This window comes from Lynx canadensis, chromosome A3 (genome assembly GCF_007474595.2).
Source record: "Lynx canadensis isolate LIC74 chromosome A3, mLynCan4.pri.v2, whole genome shotgun sequence".
Taxonomy (NCBI): domain Eukaryota; kingdom Metazoa; phylum Chordata; class Mammalia; order Carnivora; family Felidae; genus Lynx; species Lynx canadensis.
This window is the reverse complement of record NC_044305.1, coordinates 89,593,088-89,616,948: the sequence shown is the minus strand read 5'-3', so window position 1 is coordinate 89,616,948 and position 23,861 is coordinate 89,593,088. Positions and strand designations below refer to the sequence as shown.

General features: G+C 46.2%; 2 protein-coding genes across 5 annotated transcripts in view; one reads left to right on the top strand and one right to left on the bottom strand.

Moving 5' to 3' along the window:
- Positions 1–3,293: 3,293 nt before the first annotated feature.
- On the top strand, positions 3,294–6,231 carry NAT8 (N-acetyltransferase 8 (putative)). The gene is made up of 2 exons (XM_030309043.1): positions 3,294–4,621; positions 5,255–6,231. The coding sequence occupies exon 2, from the start codon at positions 5,303–5,305 to the stop codon at positions 6,029–6,031; it is 729 nt and encodes a 242-aa protein (XP_030164903.1). The 5' UTR covers positions 3,294–4,621; positions 5,255–5,302; the 3' UTR covers positions 6,032–6,231.
- A 15,191-nt stretch (positions 6,232–21,422) lies between these two features.
- The window catches only part of ALMS1 (ALMS1 centrosome and basal body associated protein), a 225,545-nt gene continuing 223,106 nt past the window's right edge, over positions 21,423–23,861 (bottom strand). For all 4 annotated transcript variants that reach the window (XM_030310857.1, XM_030310858.1, XM_030310860.1 and 1 more), the window contains 2 exons: positions 22,813–22,912; positions 21,423–21,761 (listed from right to left, as the gene is read on the bottom strand). In XM_030310857.1, the coding sequence (XP_030166717.1) occupies positions 21,717–21,761; positions 22,813–22,912 (145 nt within the window). In that variant the 3' untranslated portion in view covers positions 21,423–21,716. The remainder of the gene's footprint in view (positions 21,762–22,812; positions 22,913–23,861) is intronic.

The following is a 23,861-nucleotide window of genomic DNA, read 5'->3' as shown; positions in this document are numbered from 1 at the left end:
CACAATAATGAGGAAAGCATAACCTAGTTTGGCCAGTCTTAGAATAAGCAGTTTGTAGTCATCGAATTTGCCTGTCATTGATGCTTTCACAGTCCTTTGTGCCGCTGATCTCCCATGTTCCTCTCCAGATCTCTCTTCACCTTTACCCCCTCTTCTCTGTGTTCCAGGTGGCTGACCTGTATGTCAGCAAGAGGTCTCTTGGCTTCTGCTTGGGTTTGGCCACTGGGAGGCCAGGCTGAGATTGGAGAGGGGAAGAGAGTGAGGCCAGGGTATTTATTAACCTGACCCCTCCCTGTAAGGTCAGGTGCACTGGCTTTGTCCCTGAACCTTTCAACTCCTGGGTCAGGCTCCTGTCACCTCACCCTCCCACCTTGCTTCAGGCCTCTGGGCAATAACATACCTGGCTCCCACACCATCTCTCATCCCCCTCTACCCACCCACACCTTCAGAGTTAGTCCCTTTCATCATCTGCATGAAATTTGCTGGAGTTACCCTAATTTGAGTGTTGGGGCCTGAGACCTTCTCACTTTCTCAGAGAATTGAAAGGTTACAGAACATTTCTGTAGAGCTGGAATCACTGACCTAGGATTTCTGAGCATCTTACCAAGGATGCTCTTACCTACTTCTTTCCCCTTGAAATGATTTGCTACTATTTTCTTTCACTCGTCTCCTTTAAGTGATGAGTTCTCAGTAAAAGTTCAGGGCATTGGCCTGATGTTGGGTTACTGGGAGCCCCGACTAGAGGTTAGAAGAGATTCTGCCAACTCAATTAAAATGTAATTGAATTGATTTTCTCTTCTCCCTGAGACTTCCAAAATGTAATGCCACTCATTTACCATCATCCATCTCACTGGCCCATTTCTGGGCTGCGCTGGTGTAGTAGGGAATGTGTGTCATAGATGTAAGTGTGGGGTTTTAGTGACATGTTCTTCTCCAATCCACAACTCTTGGAATAACAGTGACTCTGAGGTCTTGGGTAGGACATCTCTCAGCTTTTCTGGTCTTGGTTTCCCATTTGTAAAATGGGAACATTAATACCAACCTTTGTCCTTGGTTGTCATGAATATCAAATACCAGAGCATAGGAAAATAGCTTCGTCACTGTCAGGCATCTGATTTCTCAGTGAATAACAACAATCTCTTCCCTTTATGTACCAGGCAGTATTGCTGAGGCAAGTAGTAAAATAAAATAGGGCTCACTACTGGTTGAAAAGTAAAACAGTGCAGCCACTTTGGACAACATGTTGGCAGTTCCTCAAAATGTTAAACATAAAATTACCATATGACCCAGAAATTCCACTACTGGGTATACAACCAATAGAACTGAAAACAGGTGCTCAAACAAAAACTTGTACCCAAACGTTCCTAACAGCACTATTCACCACAGCCAAAAGGTGGAAACAACCCAAATGTCCATCACTGGATGAATGGATAAACAAATGTGGTCTATCCCTCCCATGGAATATTATTCAGCCATAGAAAAGCAATGATGTACTGATACATGCTACACCATGGGTGAACCTTGAAGACATAAAGTAAAAGAAGCTGAACACAGAAGTTCACATATCACACGATTTCATTTCAATGAAACATCCAGAAAGCAGGTTAGTTGTTGCCAGGGTCTGGAGAGAACAGGTGGAGAGAGTGACTGCACAGGGGCAAGGGAATTCCTTTTGGGATGTGAAAAGGCTTTGGAGTCAGAAGTGGTGGCCGTACGACACAGTGTGTGTACAAAATGCCACTGAATTATATACACTAAAAGTTAATTAAAACATGAACTAATAGAATAAGCACCTCTGCCTTACCTTTAGGAGTTCATGATCTTAGATAGGTCCCTCTAGGCTCTCAGATCCGGCTGAGGCAGAGCCAGGTAGATTCCCAAGCCTCTGTTTCATCATCTGAAAGCAAGAGCCTGGAGCCTCAGCCCACTCCAGGCTTCATCTTTTACACAGAGAATGAGCCACAGGCCCTCCAACCAGAGACAGATGCTGCCAGCATCTGGTATGATCACTCAGACTTTTCTCTCTGCATGCTTGTGTCTGTACATTATTTTCAGGTTACATTTTCACCAAAATGAGTTAAAACCTACGGCTTTATAATCCTTTATTTCTTGGAGTTACATTTTGACTTTTTTTTTTTTTTTCATGTCAATAAATCCTCATGATCATTGTTCATGGCTGTGAGGATGAAAAGCCTGGATGTAAACCAAGGTCACTGGGTTTTGAGGATGCTACAGAGGACCAGAGAGAATACAGAGAAAGAGAATGTGGGGACAGACCACAGACCTTTGACCCTTCAGCTTGACTATGAGGTTTTTGACTGGTTAATAGCAGACTTGATAGGAAAACTCAACTGTACTTTGGAGCTCTCTGTCCCCCGTTTTGATTCTTAGTTCAAATGTTACTTAACATTGAAATGTTTAAAGATTAAATGTATGAAACAAATGTAGCAAATACGCATGGCTCACCACTCAGATTTCACGTTAAACTCTACCCTTCTGCCGAAGACCCAGAACCGTCAGCAGTCTCCATCCACTGGGCCTGGATCCCAGCCTGCCCGTCTTTGGTTTCTGATCAGAAGGCCTCAGGATGGTACCACCAGCCCCAGTTATGATCTTTCTCTCCAAGTCTCTCTCTCCAGCATCCTCTAGAGGCTCTTGCCAGAAATGTGACTATCATCTCTGACCCCTTCCTCATCTTCATTCCCATCTCGATCATTACAAACTCCTGCCGTTTCTGTCCCCAGATGCACCTACAGGTGGGCTGGTTCTCACCATCGCCTCACTCTGGTCCAAGTCACCACTTACTCTTGTAGGGCCTCTGCTAGCCCACGTGGCTTCCTGGTGAACACAGAACAAGGCACCCCTTTCATACAGATGCTGCCCGTTGGATGCACAGTTCAGTGGGAGTCATGTCTTTGAGCAAGTAAGAAATAGGTACCTTCTCCTTTGGCCAGACTCAGCTCTGTGGGGGGGGGGGGGTGCTGACGGCTTGGTGAGTGGAGCAGGGCTCTATTTTTGTTCCCACTAGCCCTCCTTGGTCAGAAGCTCTTGCTTGCATCCTGCATTTCTCTACCCCGAGGCTCCTTTATCAGCTGCGGTGCCGGTGCCGCACTAGCCCGTGGGGGGCGGGGATTGCGCGCTTCCGCTGCCTCTTCCCATTCACTCTCCACCTGTAGCCACAGCAACACGTGCACGCGCCTGCCTAGGTTACTCCCCAGCTTTTAACTGACCAATGGCCTCCCGTCGCTTTCGGAGTAGAGTCCAAACTCCACAACTGGGGCACAGACCTCACACGCACGGGCCGTTGCCACCCTCACCGCTCCCTCCCTCTCTCCGTGGCCATGTTGGCCACCTTTCCCTGGAAACCTTGCCTTTGTTCTGCCTCAGGGTCTTCACGCCTCTGTTCCCTCAGCCCAAAACGCTCTCCTTCACTCAGCCCTGCTCAGGCCTACCTCTCCCTCCGGTCTCGACTTAAGGGTCCTTCCTCGGGAACCCCTATTAATCCTCTCTTGCGGCCCGCACCTCTCCGCCCCGCGCGCGTCACAGGTGTGAGAGGTGGCGCGCGCCGCGCAATCCCCGGAATCTCGCGACGAGCTTCGAGGACGGGAAACCAGGGTCTGCCGGGCGCTGTGCCGTAGCCCAATCGCCCCCACGGCGCGTGGCCGGATCAGCGTTTGATGACACTACCGACAAATGCTTGAGTAGATCGATAGATCTGTGGTCTCGGCTTCAGGAAGCAGTGAGAATATAGAGGGAGGGGCTTAGCTGGGCCGCAGGGTGAGGGCACGCGGGGAGAGGAGCAAACTCAGTTTGGGGAGGGAAGCAGCCCCCTCGACAGCATATCCGTTCCACGGAGAAGGGATTTTCTGTTTTTCCCTGCTTTAGTTCACCTCAGCGCAAACTATTTAACAGCTGTGATGGCACAGGCTCTAACGATCGGACACACATCAGCTGCACGTGGTACTGGTGCCCATCGCTGTGTGTCACTGTTGCTCATAGCTGAAGAGGACGCTAGGCACCTAGTAGTTGCATCATACATAATAGTACTGTGAATGAATAAATGAATGAACGAACGAACGAACGAACGCAGATGGAGCCTAGTGAGATGAGTGCAGGGAACTGCCCATGGTCAGTCTTCCTCAGACCAGGTAACGCCTAGGCAGGGAGAGCGCCCCTTGCGTGCTCAGCCTGGACTCTAGCTCATGAAGACAGCACACGGTGAGGCCTGCAACCCCAGGCTTCTAGGAGCTGTGTGGAGGGGCTGAGGGTGGACACCAGAGCACATCAAGGTGCCTGCTGGGAGATACTCCAGGCCTTAACCACCACGGGAGGAAGAGTGAAGGCCATCTGCAAGGGCAAGGCTCCCTGAGCTGTTCCAGACCCCGCTTCCCCACTCCAGGCTGAGTCTCTGGTGATCACAAGAGTGGAGAATGCGCTTCCTGCTCGGTCAGAGTCCAGCCTCTCAGGTGCAAGAACCAGCCAATGAGGTGGCCATCCAGGGAGGGCCTGGTCCCTGGTGGTGGAGCAGGCCCTGGGCAGTCTCTCCTGGATGCCAGGCAGAGGCTGAGAGCAGAGGCCACTTCGAGACTGCTCTGGACATTCAAGGCCGTTGTGGTAGCAGGTGAGAGGACGCGGGTAGAAAGGACAGTGTTTGGAGAGAGGCCTGGAGCCCCAGACTCTCCTCTGGATGTCCAGGCTGCCCCTTTTTTGGTGATTGACTCTTACACAACCCCAGCAGCCTAAAAATCTGCAATCAAGGGGGAAAGAGTCTTTGTTGAAACTTTTACTTGGGAACACAGGATTCCTACAATGTATGGTTCCTGGAGACGGACCGAAGGTCTGGGGACACATGGTCTGGCTGCTGCATGGTGCCGCCCCAAAGTGCCAACAAGCTAAGTGAGCCAGTAAAAGGGGAAAGAGGGTGGAGAGGAGGGTATTTTGTATATCAGAGCTTTGTATGTTACTTTATTAAATCTTCAAAACAATCCCAGAAGCCAGGTTTTTACTTGATCCAGTTCTACGGATGAAAAAAACAGGTTCAGAGAAGTTAGGTGATATGTTCAGGTCACACAGCTAGAAAGGGACGGAGCCAGGATCATATGCAAATCGTCCTGACCCTACACTTTCTCCCAGTGGCTGTGGCCTACATCCTTTTGGGCAAAAGCAGAAAGAAATGCCCATGAGCAGGGGTCTCCCCCACTCCTGGGAGGTGGCAGAGATGGGACACTCATCTGACTTCCTCTCTCTTCCCCAGGGTGGCCCAGAAGGTGTGCAGGGACACTTAGCTCTCTCTCTTTCTCTCATGGACTTTGAGATTCAGGCTCAGCAGTCTTCCATGGCTCCTTATCACATCCGCAAATACCGGGAGAACGACCGCACACGGGTCCTGGACGTGTTCTCCCAGGGAATGAATGAGCACATCCCCACCACCTTCTGCCACATCCTGAAGCTGCCCCGAACCCTGGTGCTCTTGCTTGGGGTGCCCCTCACCCTCTTCCTGCTCTCTGGCTCCTGGGTCCTGGCCCTTGTAGCCAGCCTCATCCTCCTCGCTGCCCTGAGATTCCTCTCCAGATACCCCTGGACCAAGTTTATAGTCATGTCTTTGCGCACAGATATGTCTGACATCACCAAGACCTACTTGGGTAAGCCTGGCTCCTGCTTCTGGGTGGTTGAAGCTGAGGGGCAGGTGGTGGGCATTATGGGCGTTCTGCCTGCCACCCTGCAGAAGCAGAAGTTGCAGCTGCTTCACCTGTGTGTGGCCCCAGAGCACCGAGGCCAGGGGATAGCGAAGGCCCTGGTCAGGACTGCCCTCCAGTTCGCACGGGACCAGGGGTACAGCCAAGTCATCCTCATCACCTCCATGCTGCAGCACTCGGCCCGGGCCCTCTACCAGCACATGGGCTTCCAGAAAACGCACCAATTCTTCTCCTCCATGAGCTGGAGACTAATCGCTATTCCTACAGTTGGCTTTGTCTACCACCTCCCCTCTGCTGGGGCCTCTGAGGCACAGGGTCTGGGAGGGGGCCCGTGATCTGGTTCCTTGTGGCTCAGCCCGGAGAGGGCCAGCTCTGCTGAGGTAGCAAGCAAACCCCAGAGTCTCAATGTGACAGCACAGTGAAAGCTTACTGCTCGGTCACGTGGGAACCCAGTGGAGTTAGCGGTGGGTGGCCCCCTCATTCAGTCTTTTGGGGTGGCTGCTATTTCATTTACCTAGTGCCATGAGATGTTGCATTAAAACAAACTAATGAAATAAACGAACGCCAACGAATATTTCTTTAGTTCATGCGTCTGTGGTCAGCAATTTAGGCTGGACTTGACTGGCAGCTCTTTTGGTCTCAGATAGCCTAATGCACATGTCATGGGGTGGGCTGGAGTGACAGGGCCACTGGGTCCTCTCATTTTCCAACAGGCGAGCTCAGCCATGGTTTTAAGGTAATTGCAGAGGGGCAAAAAGTAAGGCAAATGCGTCTTCAAGCTTCCTGGGTGTCACATCTATGACATCCCAGACCCAGGGAGAGAAATGGGCCCTGCCTCTTTAGTGAGAGGAGCTGCAGGCACACAGCAAAGAGCCGAGGAAGACGGAGAGGATAATTCTGTGAGAGGGACTGGGGCCGACGGTGCCATCAGCCTGCTTGGCCCCCATCCACTGTCTACACTGAAAGGGAAGAAGACAGCCTGGGACAGAGAGTGGGATTTTAAAACGGGCCAGCCCACTGGCCAGGCCCCAGTCACATGTCCTGAACAGGCCTGAAGGGAAACTGAGAATGTGTGTGTCTGGCCAAGAGGATATGGGATTGCTGAGTTTCCCAGACCTACCACACCTGGGACCCTGCCTCCTGTCCCCCAGTGCTCAGAGACTCAAGATTTTCACAGAAGCCCCAGGTATGACCCTTTTGTCCCCAAGCCTGTGATACAGTGGCAAAGTGGGGCTTAGGCCCCATGCTGGTGTATGCAGCCCTATGCACTTTGCCCAGCTAGCCTATCATTGGCACCAGTCTCCCCCAACCCAGAGGCTGAGTCCAGGGAGCCAGTGAGTCCCCTGATGACCCAGGAAGTCCAGGCACCCTTTCAGTCTGGGTCTTGTGACACAGCGGTATTTGGGGGCATCTCCCATTCTGGCAAGGTGCCTGCTCATAGCTTATCTCCTGTGAAGGGTCAGTCAGGCCACAAATCAGGCCTGAACCTGCCAACTGGCATTGTTACAGGCACATTTTAGCTAACTGGGGACCTTCCATCAAATGAATGGGGTGACTGCAAATACTCATGTTTTATTGCCCAAGACCGTGGGCCTCAACTGTGTTGCCCTCCATTCAGTCTCTTTCCTCTTTGGCCTTGGGTCACGCTCAGTCCCTTCTGCCAGGCATTCTACCTCCTCCAGGCCTGCTGCCTTTGTACCTTCCCTGTGTGTTTCTCAGAAGACTGGACCGTCAGAATCTCCTGTTATACTGTGCCCCCCACCCCCTGTTTTAAATCAAGCTTCTGTTTCCTCTCAGTTGTGTTCCAGCTTCTAGTTAATGGCAGGGCCTTGGGCCCAGCCTCTCTGAGGGGTAGGAAGAGGAGGGCACCAGCCCTCACCAGCTGTCCTAGGCTCAGCCATGTAGCCCTTCAGGAGGAATTCCCAAGTGGGCACCAGCTGGTGCTGGAGATGGGGGAGGTCCACAGTGGTCCCAATGCCTTGAAAGTTTTCTTAAGTGACAATTAAATGGTTTTGCTCATCCCAGGTAGATATAGTCCATGCCCTCCAGGGGCTTACAGGCCAGGGGATGGATGCTGAGAGACCAAGGAAGGAGCAAGTGCAGTGATGTTGTCATAAGTGTGGGGATGGTGGAGATACTGGACAAAGAATATCAAAAGGACACCTACCCCACAGACTGGGGGAGGGTCTCCCAGAGGGGACAGGGCTTGTGCCCCTGAAAATTTGGAACCAGGAATGGAGCTTGCCCATCACTTGCTCCAATTCCCTGCACTCACTATCCCAATCACCCTGAGGTTCTTTCAGTTCTTTCAATAAACCAAAGCTGTCTTTCTGCTTAAGGCCTCCACACATGCTTCCTCTGCCTTCCACCTCTCCCACCTATCCTCTTTGTTTGAAAAGTGCTTCTCCACTTTTCAGCCGAGTGGCAGGGGTAATTGGGTTGGAAAGATAACTTCTGAGCAGGTAAGAAGCAGTTCATCCTACTTTTATTCTGGCAGTTATTGCTGTTTAGTCCCTGTTACTCAAAGGGTGGTCCCCAGATCAGCAGGACATTGCCTGGAAGCTTGTTAAAAGAAACTGTGAACACAAAGTTTGTTATGCACACTAGATTGGTATTAGCACATCAGTATTAATGCAACATGGTGGTCACCCTCCCATGAGCCTCTGGCTCCACCTCAGGCGGAGGAAGTCAGGAGACCCCTCTGCTCCCTATTGCCTGTTTCACAGAGGGTGCTCTAACAGCCAGGAACAGAAGCCAGGCCCTCCCTGGATGATAACACCTTTGCTCATCTTCCCCAGACAGGATCCACACTCACAGTCAGTGGAGTTTTAAGCAGTGCTTTTCTGCAGAGTTCAGGAAAGGGCCTCAAAGCCGTAGAAGTGAATGTGTCTGCATTTGTGAATTGCAGGGAGGGTATTTAGGTCAAGATAGTGGGCTAAGGATAATGGGAAGTTAAACTGGAGCTTCAGACCAAGCACCAGATATGACAGATAAGAAATAAGATCTGAGACCCAAATGTGGAAATTCCAAAGGGGTTACCAAGACAGTTTAGGGGGTTAGCAGAAGTTGGGGGGGAAGGCGAAATGGAGAGTGATGGCTTAATGGCTGCCAATTTTCTTTTGGGGCGATGAAAATGTTTTGAGTCTCAATATAGGTGGTTGTTGGGCAACATTGTGAATGTACTAAATGCCACTGACTTGTACACTTTAAAATGATTAATTTTATGTTATGTGAAATTCACTTGTAAAGAAGTTTGAGAGATAGAAAAAAAAAGGAAGAGTTTAGCTGGCTCTAAAACCCAAAGGGAAGATACAAAAGATTGGAGAGAGCAGAGATGCTGAGAGGTCATTATGGAAGTTATGGCTAGCCAGCAGTGAGTCTGCCCCAACCAAGCCAAGGGTGGGCAAGGAGCCACCTGTGACCCCAAGCCCACTGATGGAGAAGGCTTGACACCTATGTGCCCTTCTGCTGGAGAAAGAGCTGATGGTTGACACTTTCCTGAGGAATCTAAAAGTCACAGTCAGTGCCTATGGGCCTGGAACTCTGGTGGAGATATGATATTGCTGACTCTGTCGGTGAGACAGAAGAGGAGGGATGAGGAGGGCAAGGGGAGCGGGAGAAGGAGGAGGGGAAAGAGGAAGAGGAGGGAGAGGGGAGAAGAAGGGGCAGGAAGAGAAGGAGGAAGGGAAAGTGCTTTTCCTGAACTGGGCCAATGGGAATGCAGGCAGAGTTGAGGCCATGGCTTACAGGGAATTGCAAAGTACAGATTTGTGACTTGTGCAGGGACCCCTTTGGGCAAGTGTGGGTTTGTAGAAAGTAGGAAGGAGGGAGCGTGTGGTCCAAGATAGTTTTACAGGTCAGTGACTTGGACCCAGCAGCAAAAAAAACCCCCTAGAATGCTGACTCTAAACTTCCCTTCACCTTTTTTCAGCTACTAAGTTACTTGTTCAATCTGAAGGAGGAGGTTTTATTCTGAACTCAGTAAAATTTTAAGGACATCAAGGTTTCCTTTTATGTAACAGTGGAGCTATTGACATGAGTTTGGTCAAAGTAGGTAAATTTGTTTTTTGGTTTTGCCTGCCATACACATGCCTCTGCCTGGCACATGCACATGTGCACATGTGAGTTGAAAACATGCGGGAAGGTCTGCCGGCCTGTGTTCCTTCCCCCTCTCTTCTTCCGCCTCTTCTTCTCATATTTTTAATATTGTGACAATATACATTACATAAAATTTACCATTTTAACCATTTTTAAATGTGTAGTTCAGTAGCATTAACTATATTCAAAATGTCGTGCAATTATCATCACTATTTGCAGACTTTTTTCAATACCCAGGAGAGAAACCCTGTACCCATTGAGCAATAATTCCCCACCCCCCTCCCAATCCCTAGCAACCACTATTCCACTTTCTGTCCCTAGGAATTTGTCTATTCTAGGTGCCTCATTTAAGTGAAATCGTACACTATTTGTCTTCTTGTGTGTGGCTTATTTCACTTATCATGTTTTTAAGATTCATCCATATTGTAGCATGTATGAGATTTTCACTACCTTTTGAAGGCTGAGTAATGTGTGTGTGTGTGTGTACACACACACACACACACACACATTTTATTCATCCATTCATCTGTTGATGGGCATTAGGGTTGTTTCCACCTTTTGACCAGAGTTAATTTGTTTTTAAAACCACGCAGGAAAAAACAACATTTAATCTACGGGGGGTGGGGAGGCGGCGGCATCGTGAGCATCAGGGAGGTTCACAAATAAATTTTACATGTATTACAAGCCAGGTGGTTACCATCTGAACAAAATCAGTATGAAAATGCTCCGCTCTGTATACTGAGGATAACTAATTTAGATTTTTGATGTGAGTCTTGTTATATGAAGTTTTATTTTAGTTTTTTAAATGTTTATTTTTGAGCAAGAGAACACAAGTAAGGCAGAGAGAGGGAGACAGAGGATCTGAAGTGGGTTCTGGGCTGACAGCAGCTAGCCCAATGCGGGGCTCCAACTCATGAACCGTGAGATCATGACCTGAACGGAAGTCAGACGTCTGCTCAAATGACTGACCCACCCAGACACCCCTACAAAGTTTATTTTAGAACAACTATGCAGGAAATACATACTTGTGATCAGGTGGCAGACTGGGGTTTTAAAGCCAGCAGCTGACTGGACAAAATGGCATCGACTTTGAGCATTAGAGGAAATTAAACAGGGGCACTACCACTGCAGGCCGAGTCACCTAGAGCTATGGTTAGAGAAGGCCCATAGGGGAGAGCAGAACCTGAAGCTTCCTCTCTCCAGCCAATACCCCCCCTATGGGGCCATCTTAACTCACTGGGGTGGAAAGCAGAGCAGAGACGCACCAGCTGCTTGAAGTAGATGCTCAGTGAGGTAGAAAAGTGCCCACGGGAAAAAGTGAGCACCCTCATGGCTTTGTGGGTCTAGGAAACAGGAGGGAAGAGCAAGCACCCACATGGGGGGCTGGAGCTCTGATCCTACGAGGAGCCTGGGGGTTCAGGGGAGTGATGTTTGGCAGGACAGTGGGTCCCCAGCAGAGCTCTCTCCATGGGGCATTTTGAGAGGTGGGAGGGGAAGAGGAAGGGGTCTGTCGTCTGTTGGGTGCAACAAGGGGGTGGGTCCCTTTCCCCAAACCACTGAAGGCACGAGTAGCTTCTCCTTGGAAGCATCAAGAGGCAGTCTGGATCCTTAATGATGCTGCATAACCTTGCTATCTTTGAATCTGAACTTCAGTTGGATATGAGGGACTCCGTGGGCGTGGGAAGCTGAACGGCAGCACATACCTGCCTGATGAGAGGCTGACCAGAGAAGGGTGAACAGGACCAGGTCACTGGGGGCTTGGTGCTGCCCACCACACACATTCCCATCTGGGAGGTCACATAGGCTGCCCCTTCTCTCTGACTGCTCCCCTATAGAGCATGCCCTTCATTTTCTTTCTGTCATATATTTTCAAACTGCTACCTTGTTTTCCTTTCAAATGATTTCAAGTGTATTTTGTCCTCACTGCTGACAGTCTGTGGTTTGTCTATTGAATTATTTTAGCTTAATTTTCCTTCTTTTAGGCTTTGTGACCATTCTTATTTTCCCTCTTCTAAAAAGTCTGTTCTATGTACACTATCTTAATTTATAAACTCCTGGCTTCATCACATATTTTGAAAATTATTTTATTTCTTTAAAAAAAATCGTGCCTTTAAAAATTTCTCTTCTGTTGACATTTATTTATTATCTTTTGTTTGTTTGTTTGTTTGTTTGTTTCACACCCAGTGCAGAGCCCAATGTGGGGCCTGAACCCGTGACCCTGAGATCAATACCTGAGCTGAGATCAAGAGTCAGATGCTTAACCTAGTGAGCCTCTTGGCCCACCAAGCACCAACGCTCTGTTCCCCCTCCCCCAGTCCCTAGTAACCACTATGCTACTGTCTCTGTGATTCACCTGTTCTACGTACTGCTTATAAATGGATCATACAATAGTTGATTTTTATTTCTTTTTTCCCTTAACTCTCAATTACTGCTTGTAAACTTCTATCTTTTTGGATTTTTATCTATTTTCTTTGCATCCTTAATTTAATCAAAATTTGTTTTTGTAACAACGACTTTTACTTTGTTGTGCTGAGAGGGTCACTTCATACAGAAGGCTGGCCTTGTCCTCCCCTCCACTTCTCTTTCAAGTTGTCTCCTTGGTGCCCTTTAGTAGATCTTCTATTCTTTTCAAGGCTGGCTTTCCAAAGTCTCTCTGGATGACTTGAGACAGATTCAAAATTCTTCCAGTGCATTTAGCACCCTTGGGTTTCCCTGATGTGACTTCCTGATATAAGTGGAGGCTCTCTTGGTCTCATCTCCCCCTTTCCCTGGTTTCAGGTTAGGCTGCCCCAGACCTCCTATTTTATTTTAAAATAAAATGTTTAAAAAAATAAAATTAAGGAAACAATGGCTTTGAATGACACACTGGACCAGATGGACTTAACAGATATATTCAGAACATTTCATCCTAAAGCAGCAGAATATACATTCTTCTCCAGTTCACATGGAACATTCTCCAGAATAGACCACATACTGGGACACAAATCAGCCCTCAGCAAGTACAAAAAGATCATACCGTGCATATTTTCAGACCACAATGCTATGAAACTCAAAATCAATCACAAGAAAAAATTTGGAAAGATAACAAATACTTGGAGACTAAAGAACATCCTACTAAAGAATGAATGGGCCAACCAAGAAGTTAAAGAGGAAATTAAAAAGTATATGGAAGCCAATGAAAATGATAACACCACAACCCAAAACCTCTGGGACGCAGCAAAGGCGGTCATAAGAGGAAAATATATAGCAATCCAGGCTTTCCTAAAGAAGGAAGAAAGATCTCAGATACACAACCTAACCTTACACCTTAAAGAGCTGGAAAAAGAACAGCAAATAAAACCTCAAACCAGCAGAAAACAGGATATAATAAAGATTAGAGCAGAAATTAATGCTATCGAAACCAAAAAAACAGTAGAACAGATCAATGAAACCAGAAGCTGGTCCTTTGAAAGAATTAACAAAATTGATAAACCACTAGCCAGTTTGATCAAAACGAAAAAGGAAAGGACCCAAATAAATAAAATCAAGAATGAAAGAGGAGAGATCACAACCAACACAGCAGAAATAAAAACAATAATAAGAGAACATTATGAGCAATTATACGCAAAAAAAAATGGGCAATCTGGAAGAAATGGACAAATTCCTAGAAGCATATAAACTACCAAAACTGAAACAGGAAGTAACAGAAAATTTGAACAGACCATAACCAGTAAAGAAATCAAATTAGTAATCAAAAATCTCCCAAAAAACAAGAGCCCAGGGCCAGATGGCTTTCCAGGGGAATTCTACTAAACATTTAAAGAAGAGTTAACACCTATTCTCTTGAAGCTGTTCCAAAAAATAGAAATGGAAGGAACACTTCCAAACTCTTTTTATGAGGACAGCATTACCTTGATTCCAAAAACAGACAGAGACCCCACTAAAAAGGAGAACTATAGACCAATTTCCCTGATAAACATGGATGCAAAAGTCCTCAACAAGATATTAGCCAACTGGATCCAACACTACATTAAAAAAATCATTCACCACGACCAAGTGGGATTTATACCTGGGATGCAAGCCTGACTCAATATCTGCAAAACAATTAATGTGATGCATCACATCAATAAAAGAAAGGATAAGAACCTTATGATGCTCTCAATAGATACAGAGAAAGCATTTGACAAAATACAGCATCGTTTCTTGATAAAAACCCTCAAGAAATTAGGGATAGGAGGATCATACCTCGAGATCACAAAAGCCAGATATGAACGACCCAACGCTAATATCATCCTCAATGGGGAAAAACTGAGAGCTTTCCCCCTAAGGTCAGGAACTAGACATGGATGTCCACTCTCGCCACTGTTATTCAACATAGTATTGGAAGTCTTAGCCTCTGCAATCAGACAACACAAAGAAATAAAAGGCATCCAAATCAGCCAGGAGGAGGTCAAACTTTCACTCTTAGCAGATGACAGGATACTCTAGGTGGAAAACCCAAAAGATTCCATCAAAAAACTGCTAGAACTGATTCATGAATTCAGCAAAGTTTCAGGATATAAAATCAATGCACAGAAATCAGTTGCATTCCTATTCACCAACAATGAAGCAACAAAAAGAGAAATCAAGGAATCGATCCCATTTACATTGCACCCAAAACCATAAAATACCTAGGAATAAATCAAACCAAAGAGGTGAAAAATCTATACACTGAAAACTATAGAAAGCTTATGAAAAAAATTGAAGAAGACACAAAAAAATGGAAAAAGATTCCATGCTCCTGGATAGGAAGAACAAATACTGTTAAAATGTTGATACCACCCAGAGCAATCTACATATTCAATGCAATCCCTAACAAAATAACACCAGCGTTCTTCACAGAGCTAGAACAAATAATCCTAAAATTTGTATGGAACCAGAAAAGACCCTGATAGCCAAAGCAATCTTGAAAAAGAAAACCAAAGCAGGAGGCATCACAATCCTGGACTTTAAGCTATACTACAAATCTGTAATCATCAAGACAGTATGGTACTAGCATAAGAACAGACACTCAGATCAATGGAACAGAATAGAGAACCCAGAAATGGACCCACAAACATATGGCCAACTAATCTTTGACAAAGCAGGAAAGAATATCCAATGGAATAACGACAGCCTCTTCAGCAAGTGGTGCTGGGAAAACTGGACAGCGACATGCAGAAAAATGAACCTGGACCACCTTCTTACACCATACACAAAAATAAACTCAAAGTGGATGAAAGACCTAAATGTGAGACAGGAGGCCATCAAAATCCTTGAGAAGAAAGCAGGCAAAAACCTCTTTGACCTTGGCCACAGCAACTTCTTACTCAACACGTTTCCGGAGGCAAGGGGAAGAAAAGCAAAAATGAACTACTGGACCTCATCAAAATAAAAAGCTTTTGCACAGTGAAGGAAACAATCAGCAAAACTAAAAGGCAACTGGGGCGCCTGGGTGGCTCAGTCGGTTAAGCGGCCGACTTCGGCTCAGGTCATGATCTCACCGTCCGAGAGTTCGAGCCCCGCGTCGGGCTCTGTGCTGACAGCCCAGAGCCTGGAGCCTGTTTCGGATTCTGTGTCTCCCTCTCTCTGACCCTCCCCTGTTCATGCTCTGTCTCTCTCTGTCTCAAAAATAAATAAACATTAAAAAAATAAAAAAAAAAAAACTAAAAGGCAACTGACGCAATGGGAGAAGATATTTGCAAATGACATATCTGATAAAGGGTTAGTATCCAAAATCTATAAAGAACTTATCAAACTCAAGACCCAAAAAACAAATAATCCAAGTGGAGAAATGGGCAAAAGACATGAATAGACACTTCTCCAAAGAAGACATCCATATGGCCAACTGACACATGAAAAAATGCTCAACATCACTCATCATCAGGGAAATACAAATCAAAACCACAATGAGACACCACCTCACCCCTGTCAGAATGGCTAACATTAACAACTCAGGCAACAACAGATGTTGGCGAGGACGCGGAGAAAGAGGATCTCTTTTGCACTGCTGGTGGGAATGCAAGCTGGTGCAGCCACTCTGGAAAACACTATGGAGGTTCCTCAAGAAATTAAAAATAGAACTACCCTATGACCCAGCAATTGCACTACTAGGTATTTATCCAAGGGATACAGGTGTGCTGTTTCGAAGGGACACATGCACCCCCATGTTTACAGCAGCACTATCAACAATAGCCAAAGTATGGAAAGAGCCCAAATGTCCATCGATGGATGAATGGATAAAGAGGAAGTGGTGTATACACACACACACACACACACACACACACACACACACACACACACACACAATGGCGTATTATTCGGCAATCAAAAAGAATGAAATCTTGCCATTCACAACTATGTGGATGAAACTAGAGAGTATTATGTTAAGTGAAATTAGAGAAAGACCAATATCATATGACTTCACTCATATGAGGACTTTAAGATACAAAACAGATGAACATAAGGGAAGGGAAGGGAAGCAAAAATAATATAAAAACAGGGAGGGGGACAAAACATAATATGGAGAACAAACAGAGGGTTACTGGAGGGGTTTTGGGAGGGGGGATGGGCTAAATGGGCAAGGGGAATTGAATCTACTCCTGAAATCATTGTTGCACTATATGTATGTACACACAATGGAATTATTAGCCATAAAAAAGAATGAAATCTTGTCACTTGCATGTATATATATGTATATGTATATACATATACATACCACCTCTTCTTTATCCATTCATCTATCGATGGACACTTGGGTTGCTTCCGTATCTTGGCTACTGCAAATAAGGCTGTAATAAACAGGGGTGCATAGACCTTTTCGAATTAGAGTTTTCATACTCTTTGGGTAAATACTCAGTAGTGGAATTACTGGATCATATGGTAATTCTATTTTTAACTTTCTTGAGGAATCTCCATACTGTTTTCCACGGTGGCTACCAGTTTGCATTCCCACCAACAGTGGGGAAAAAGGTTCCTTTTTCTCCACATCTTTGACACTTGTTTCTTGTGTTTTTGATTTTAGCCATTCTGACAGGTGTGAGGTGATACCTCATTGTTGTTTTGATTTACCTAATGATGAGTGATGTTGAGCATCTTTTCATGTATCTGTTTACCATCTGAATGTCTTCTTTGGAGAAATGTCTGTTCATGTCTTCTTCCCATTTTTAATTGGAGTTTTTGGTGCTTTTTGTTTTGTTTTTTAGGGAGTATGTGCATGTGCGCATGTGTGAGGGCGGGTGGTGTGGGTAGAGGGAGAGGGAGAGAGAGAATCTTAAGCAGCCTCCACCCCAGTGCAGAGCCTGACTCGGGGCTCCATTTCACAACTCTGAGATCATGACCTAAGTTAAAATCAAGAATTGGACGTTTAACCAACTGAGTCACTCAGGTGCCCTGGATTATTCGTGAGGTTTTTTGATGTTGAGTCGCATAAGTTCTTTATATATTTGTATACTAACCCCTTATGGGATATGTCATTTGCAAATATCTTCTCCCATTCTGTAGGTTTTTTTGTTTTGTCAATTGTTTCCTTTGCTGTGCAGAAGCTTTTAATTTTGATGTAGTCCCAATAGTTTACTTTTGCTTTTGTTTCCTTTGCCTCAGGAGACATATCCAGAAAAATGTTATGGCTGATGTCAGAAAAATCACTGCCTGTGCTCTCTTCCAGGATTTTTGTGGTTTCAGGTCTCACTCACTTCCATGGTTTTAACAGACTTGCGTGGCTTCTTCTCCATTGCTCAGTTTTAGGCTTGTCTGTGGACTAGTTATAGGGAATTGAGGTCATGTTGACACCATGCATATGCAATTTTCCCCTTCCCAGCCCCCCAAAGTGGTTAGACCATCAGTCGGGGAACATCAATATTCTGTTTAAGCTAAGCTACATAGTAAAACTATGATTGCTTGTCCTTTTATATAGATTTTTGTTTTCTTTTCTTTTCCTTGGAATTAATATTTTTTTGTTGTTTAGTTTTCTATATAGCATCACCTATTCAGCCAGCCCCAAACTCTATCAGATGTTCAAATAGATCCCTATGACATCAAGGTGCCTCAGGTAACCTATCAGTTAGATCTTCCTGAAGCCTTTCCGAGAGGCTCTGGCCTCAAATCTGGACTGATGACCTGATGTGCCATTCAACAAACCTTTATCGAGTCAAACACATGCTACGCATTGCTTTAGGCCTGGCAAAATAAATTGATCAGGCAGTGCTGATTCCTGCCTTCCCAGAGCTTACTATTTAGTAGATGATTCAGGAAACAAACTCTGTGCCCATTGTTTTCTATTCCTGGTTATTTTCTGGGGTCTGGAGCTAAAGCCTGCCTGTCAAAACATAGCACCAGGTGTGTGTCTCCTGAGTATGCCTCTTGCTCACCAGTTTCCTCCCTCCCAAAGCTCTCAGCTTCTAAGTTAGGGATCAACAGTGGGAACTATATGAACACATTCCCACCTTTTCTCAACTGGTCCCTGTCTCATTAAATGAAGCCAGAGTGGGCATTTAAAAAAAAAAAATGTTTATTTATTTTGAGAGAGAGACAGAGTGTGAGCAGGGGAGAGGCAGAGAGAGAAAAGAGAGAGAATCCCAAGCAGGCTCCATGTTGTCAGCACAGAGACCAACGTGGTGCTAATTCTCATGAACAGTGAGATCATGACCTGAGCCGAAATCAAGAGTCAGACACTCGGGGCACCTGGGTGGCTCAGTTGGTTAAGCATCCGACTTTGGCTCAGGTCATCATCTCACGGTTTGTGGGTTCAAGCCCTGTGTCGGGCTCTGTGCTGACAGCTCAGAGCCTGGAGCCTGCTTCAGATTCTGTGTCTCCCTCTCTCTCTTCCCCTCCCCCATTCATGCTCTGTTTCTGTCTCAAAAATAAATAAAAATAAAAATTTTTTTAAAAAAACAGTCAGACACTTAACTGACTGAGCCACCCAGGTGTTCCATAGAGTGGGCATTTTTTAGTCTAGCTCCATCTGCCCAATGGCTAGTTGAGGTTCTGGACTTAGATCCTATTGTTAAACTGTCTTGTGTGGGGAGCAGTGGATGAGGCTGGATGAACTGTGGTTCACAGAGATGAGAATGGGTCAGGGATCCTAGGAATATGTGAATCTAGCCATGCCTCCCTGGAGATATGCTGGACCCCAAACCCCATGCATAGCAATAATAAGACTACCCGGAGTAAAGGCACCAACATCAAAGCCTCAGAGCAAACAAGTCCAGGGACAGAGAGTGAGAAATACACCACACACACAGGGAAGGAGACAGGGGGGAATTTACTCCAGTGTTTAAGGAGGAGTTGGCTTGGGTTATCTGGTATTTTCTTGCCAACTATGGCTCTCCGAAAGATGCAGAAGAGAGGCGATAGGGCTAGGGCCAAGGCCAAGAAAATGAAGCGCCCACACTATGTACCTTGTGACTGTAATACCCTTAACATGTAGCCCAGTCATATTTGGAAAATGACCCTGCCTTGGGGGTGGTGGTAAGTTTTCTTAGACCAGGAACTTCATCGGGGCAGTTGCCAAGGGGCAAGACTTATGGAGATAAGAGTGCCCCCTAGAGGCCAATAATATTAGCTTTAATTTTTGATAGTATTCAGAACCACTCTGCAACTCCAGAATACCACCAGTATTCATGAGTATTTAGCGAGAAATTTGGAAACTGTTATAAGTGAGGCTTCACAGCCAGTAAAAATAAAACTAACACTGTAGATTAAAATCACCCAAACACCCCAACAGGTAAAGATGAAGATCACGTTAACAGTTCAGGGTGGCCTAACTCTTTAATGACTGGCCAGAACAATCATTTGGGACACAAAAATGCATTGTGATTTATAGGTAAAACATTCTGCCTTCTTCATACACTCTGTCACCCCACACTGCATGTACTGATGGTCATGGGAGGCCTCTGCTTGGGGAGGGCAGCAACAGAAGGTGCCCTCAGAGAAGAGAAGTGGCTGAGGAGGCTTACCCTCTAGGAGGAAGGAGGGCAAGTGGGTTCTCAGGTTAGGTGTGAACCAGATCTAGGAAGAAGCAATTCAAGAATGAATCCCCATGACAGGTCAGAGCTGGGGCATAGGTTCAACCTGGGCCTTGCCTTCTTGTACCTATGCAAGAAGAAAAAACAAAACAAGAGGCTCAATGTCCTCCCAGGCATGGGAAAAAAAGCACTTTCAGAACAAGTTCCTGGTATGGGGACTGGGGTATGGGTAGCTGGTGGAGGGTAGGAGCAGAGCATAGCCATAGTGTGGCAGCACAAAGTAGTGACTCTGGCCTCTACCAGTGACTGTGGCCTCTAACAGGTGCTCAGCCTGTACTGATGAAGGCAGAATGGCGGGGGTGGGGGGAAACCACCCTGAGCTCTGGGGGCAGAACAGATGCTGGGAGAGGCACCAGGATTACCTATGAGGCCAATGCTTGGGTTCTACAGGCAGCACTCAGCCAAGGAAAACTGCACTGGGAGAACTCTCAGCACCCCTGCCCCATGCAGGGCTTTGATTTTGCACCCTGACCATGCAGGGCCTGGTGGCTTGGGAACTACCGTTTTAATGTGGAAAGCAAGTCTGTGGAATCTAGTGGAGATGCTAACAGGCTCTCCCCAGGGCACTTGTGGTAGCATTTCCAAGCAGGTGTGTTCTGGGGCTGGGGCTGGCGGCAGGGGGTGAGGAGCTGGTGGCCAGCTGCCACCAGTGGCTTCCCAGGCCCTGAACCTAAATACTTTGGGAAGGTACCTGGATGACACAGCTTGAGGCCGTAAGAGAATCGCACTCATTATTTCTAAGCAGGCTCCATCCTTCCTGGTTTCCCTGCAGACCCAGGTTTCTAGGCAACGATCACTTTCTGTTTGTATTCTGAATAATAACTTCCAACAAGACATAAAACAGTCATAATATTTGAGGGTTGAAAGGGGGCTGGGAGGTTATTAACCCTCTAATTTTACAGGTAAACTGGCCCAGAGAGCTTAATTACCTTGAGCCTTCTTCATCGCCTCCTTCTGGGTTAGGAAGGGAGCCTTGGAGGCACCAGTTGAGTTGTGCTCGGTGGCAGGGTCTGCTCTTTACCTCGACTTTGGCGGCAGCTGGCTCCTTACTGCCCTGCTGGGACTTCCCTGAACTTAGAATGAGGCCGATTAGTACCTTCTCTCCCTCAACTCTGGGCCTTAGCTGTAATTCCAGGCCATAGGATTAATTAAATGCTTTATGTACATTACCACACTTATTAACTCATGCTTTTCAGAAGTGGTGATCCAGGTTATAAAAGTTGGTTCCACGTGTGATGATAAATGATCTGAGGCTTCAATCCTGAAAAGAGGGTGGCTGGAGCTGGAGGGAAAATCCACCAAAGGCTAGAGGCCCCTGGGAAGCCGGAGTGAGGCTACGAGGTGGCTTTGGACCTGAGGTGCCTGGTCTGCTGGGAGTGTCTGGGCATGTCCAACAGGTACCCTAACCAGACACCCTCTCCACAAAGCCCACGGCAGAGTCTTGTCACATCCTGCTGTGTGTGTAAGGAAAGGCCACATTTCATTCCCGCAGTCTATCTCCCTTGACTGATGCTTTTAGATCGAGACCCCCATCTACCCCAGGAGAGACACTGCATAGCTCCCTGCACATCTCTAGATGGTAAAGAAATGACTGTTTGCTGCTTGCTTTACTATGACTCAATCAGAAGTTATTTATTTTCTAAAAGTACAAAAACACATACAAAAGGGGACTCATTCCTGGCTAGAATTCAGAAATGATACCATTGTGACAAACATCCCTGTGGCAAGCTCACAGCGGACAAAGTATTGCTCCCAAACCATTCATAATCCTACTCACCATTGTTACTATTTCTAAATTACACATGGAAAAAGAGTTAAGTTTTATTAAACCAGACTCATAAAAGTAAGGATTGTGCTTCTCCAGGTTGACAAAATATAATTCCAGGAAAATATTCTTATGTCAGTTCCAGGGAACTTTTCTCCCCAAGAGCTGATTGGTCACTTTCTGTGGAAGAAAAGAAAGAGAAGTTAGATACTCTTGCCATCAGAGGCAGACAGCCACCCCAGACATGTTGCTGAGAGACCAGGGAGGTTCTACCCAAATCTCATTTATCTTCCCCAGCTACAGAAACTATGGTAATTATGCAAAAAAAATTTTTCCTGAAGTGTTAAGGAAACATGATGTATATAATCAGTATCTATTATGTCTATATAGATACAGATCACTTATGATCTGGATAGACTCATCCATCCATCAGTTCAAACATACAAGTACAATGAGAGGCCTGGCCTGTGACGCTGACACACTGGCCGGGCCATGCGGTGCCTGGGGCCCCCCTCCTCGAGGGGCCCGGCCCGGCCCAGCTCCAGGTATGCTCCAGAAGCAGTTCTCCAATCCCACATCGGTCTGGCATAAACTCGTCTTTTGGATTCTGACTTTCAGAGTCCTCTGGCGTGAAGTGAAGGGGTTGGGAAGGAAATGAGAATAGTGAAGGATACAGACCTTCGGGCACGGTAGCTCCCTAGCTTCTCAAGGAATATATTGGTAGCAAGTCCCCCCGCCTCTGAGGGTCTGGGATTTGCATTACCACTGATTCCACTGGGGCCATGGGCAGGAAATGGTGGTGGCTTCCAGGCTCCGACTCCCCAAGTTGTCAACTCTTATGCCACACTTGGACATTTTCAGTTTATTTTACAAGCTTTAGAGGTATCTGATTTACCAATAAGGGGCACAAAACTACCACTGGGGACTCTAAAATGAAAATTCAACAATACTGATAGATTTGGACATTTCCACCATTAGTCCTAAGTATGGAATTTAGTTTCATTCCCAATGTATGCCTGGAAGGTGCCTCTTTTAGATTTGCCTTTTTAGATTTTTAGATTTGAAATCTAGTCACAGATGCCTTTACCTTCCAAACCTCAGCAGTGGTACAATACATTACAAGCTTAAGGCTACTCCCCAGATGTAGTTAATTCAAACAGGTCAGATGTGTTTCCCTCAATTTCTCTTTCCCCTGATAAACCTGGTGGATGCTGCTCAAGGACTGACTGACCTTCTTGAATAGCTGAGCTCGTAGCCGGTATGACTTATATTCCAATCTTCTCTTCTCTTCTTCTCTCTTTCTCTGCACTTCTGGAAGCTGCTCATAAATCCTTAGGAATGGTGCCAGTGGGAAGACAAAAAGCAGTGAGGTTACCCGACCATGGAGGGACATGATCTCTTCTCCCCCATCTCCCTAAGTTCTGCTGCTTCCAGGGCATTTGGCCTTGTGGGCCTGCTTCCTGTTAGACACCTGGACACGAAGAACCCTGGCTAGGGGTGCTCATGATCTGGTAGGGGAAAAGATGAATAAAAACATTAAGAAATCCTGCTTATAGGGGCTACTTGTTCTTGAGAAAGGAGTGGGATAAAAGGGTGGAGATGACAGCTTTTTACTCTATATGCAAAAGTGTACATTTTCGATATGAGATAACAAACATGTACTAACTAGTATATTTTTAAACACACGGGAAATAATGGGAAAGAAAAGTACAATAATGGTCCCATGTACAAAATGTTACACAGAGTTCCAAGAAATGAAAGGCGGGTCTTAAAGATAGCAGAGGGAGGACAAGAGAAGGGAATACTGGTAAGGAGTCAAGGCCTCACAGAGAGGTGTGCAGGGGAGCAGATGGGAATCAGGCGAGGTGAAGGGGAGGTGGGCTGTGGAGGCCACGTAGCCATGTGAAAACCTTGGGCTCTGTCCTATCAGGGACTGGGTGCCACTGATTTTAAGTTTTATTTATTTATTTTGAGAGAGTGTGAGAACAGGGGAGGGGCAGAGAGAGAGAGGGAGAGAGAGACTCCCAAGCAGGGTCTATGCTGTCAGTGCAGAGCCTGGTGTGGGGCTCGATCCCACGAACCATAAGATCGTGACCTGAGCTAAAATCAAGAGTCAGACACTTAACCGGCTCTGCCACCCAGGTGCTCCTGGGTTCCACTGATTTTAAGTAGGGAGGAACATGATCGAACATGCATTTGATAAATATGCTCTAACTGGAAATAATGTGAATTTGTAACAAAAGAACAGTTAAACAGATTATGGAATATAATGAAATTATT

Coding starts and splice junctions, on each gene's coding strand:
- NAT8 (XM_030309043.1), top strand. CDS start 5,303: ATGGACTTTGAGATTCAGGCTCAGCAGTCTTCCATGGCTCCTTATCAC.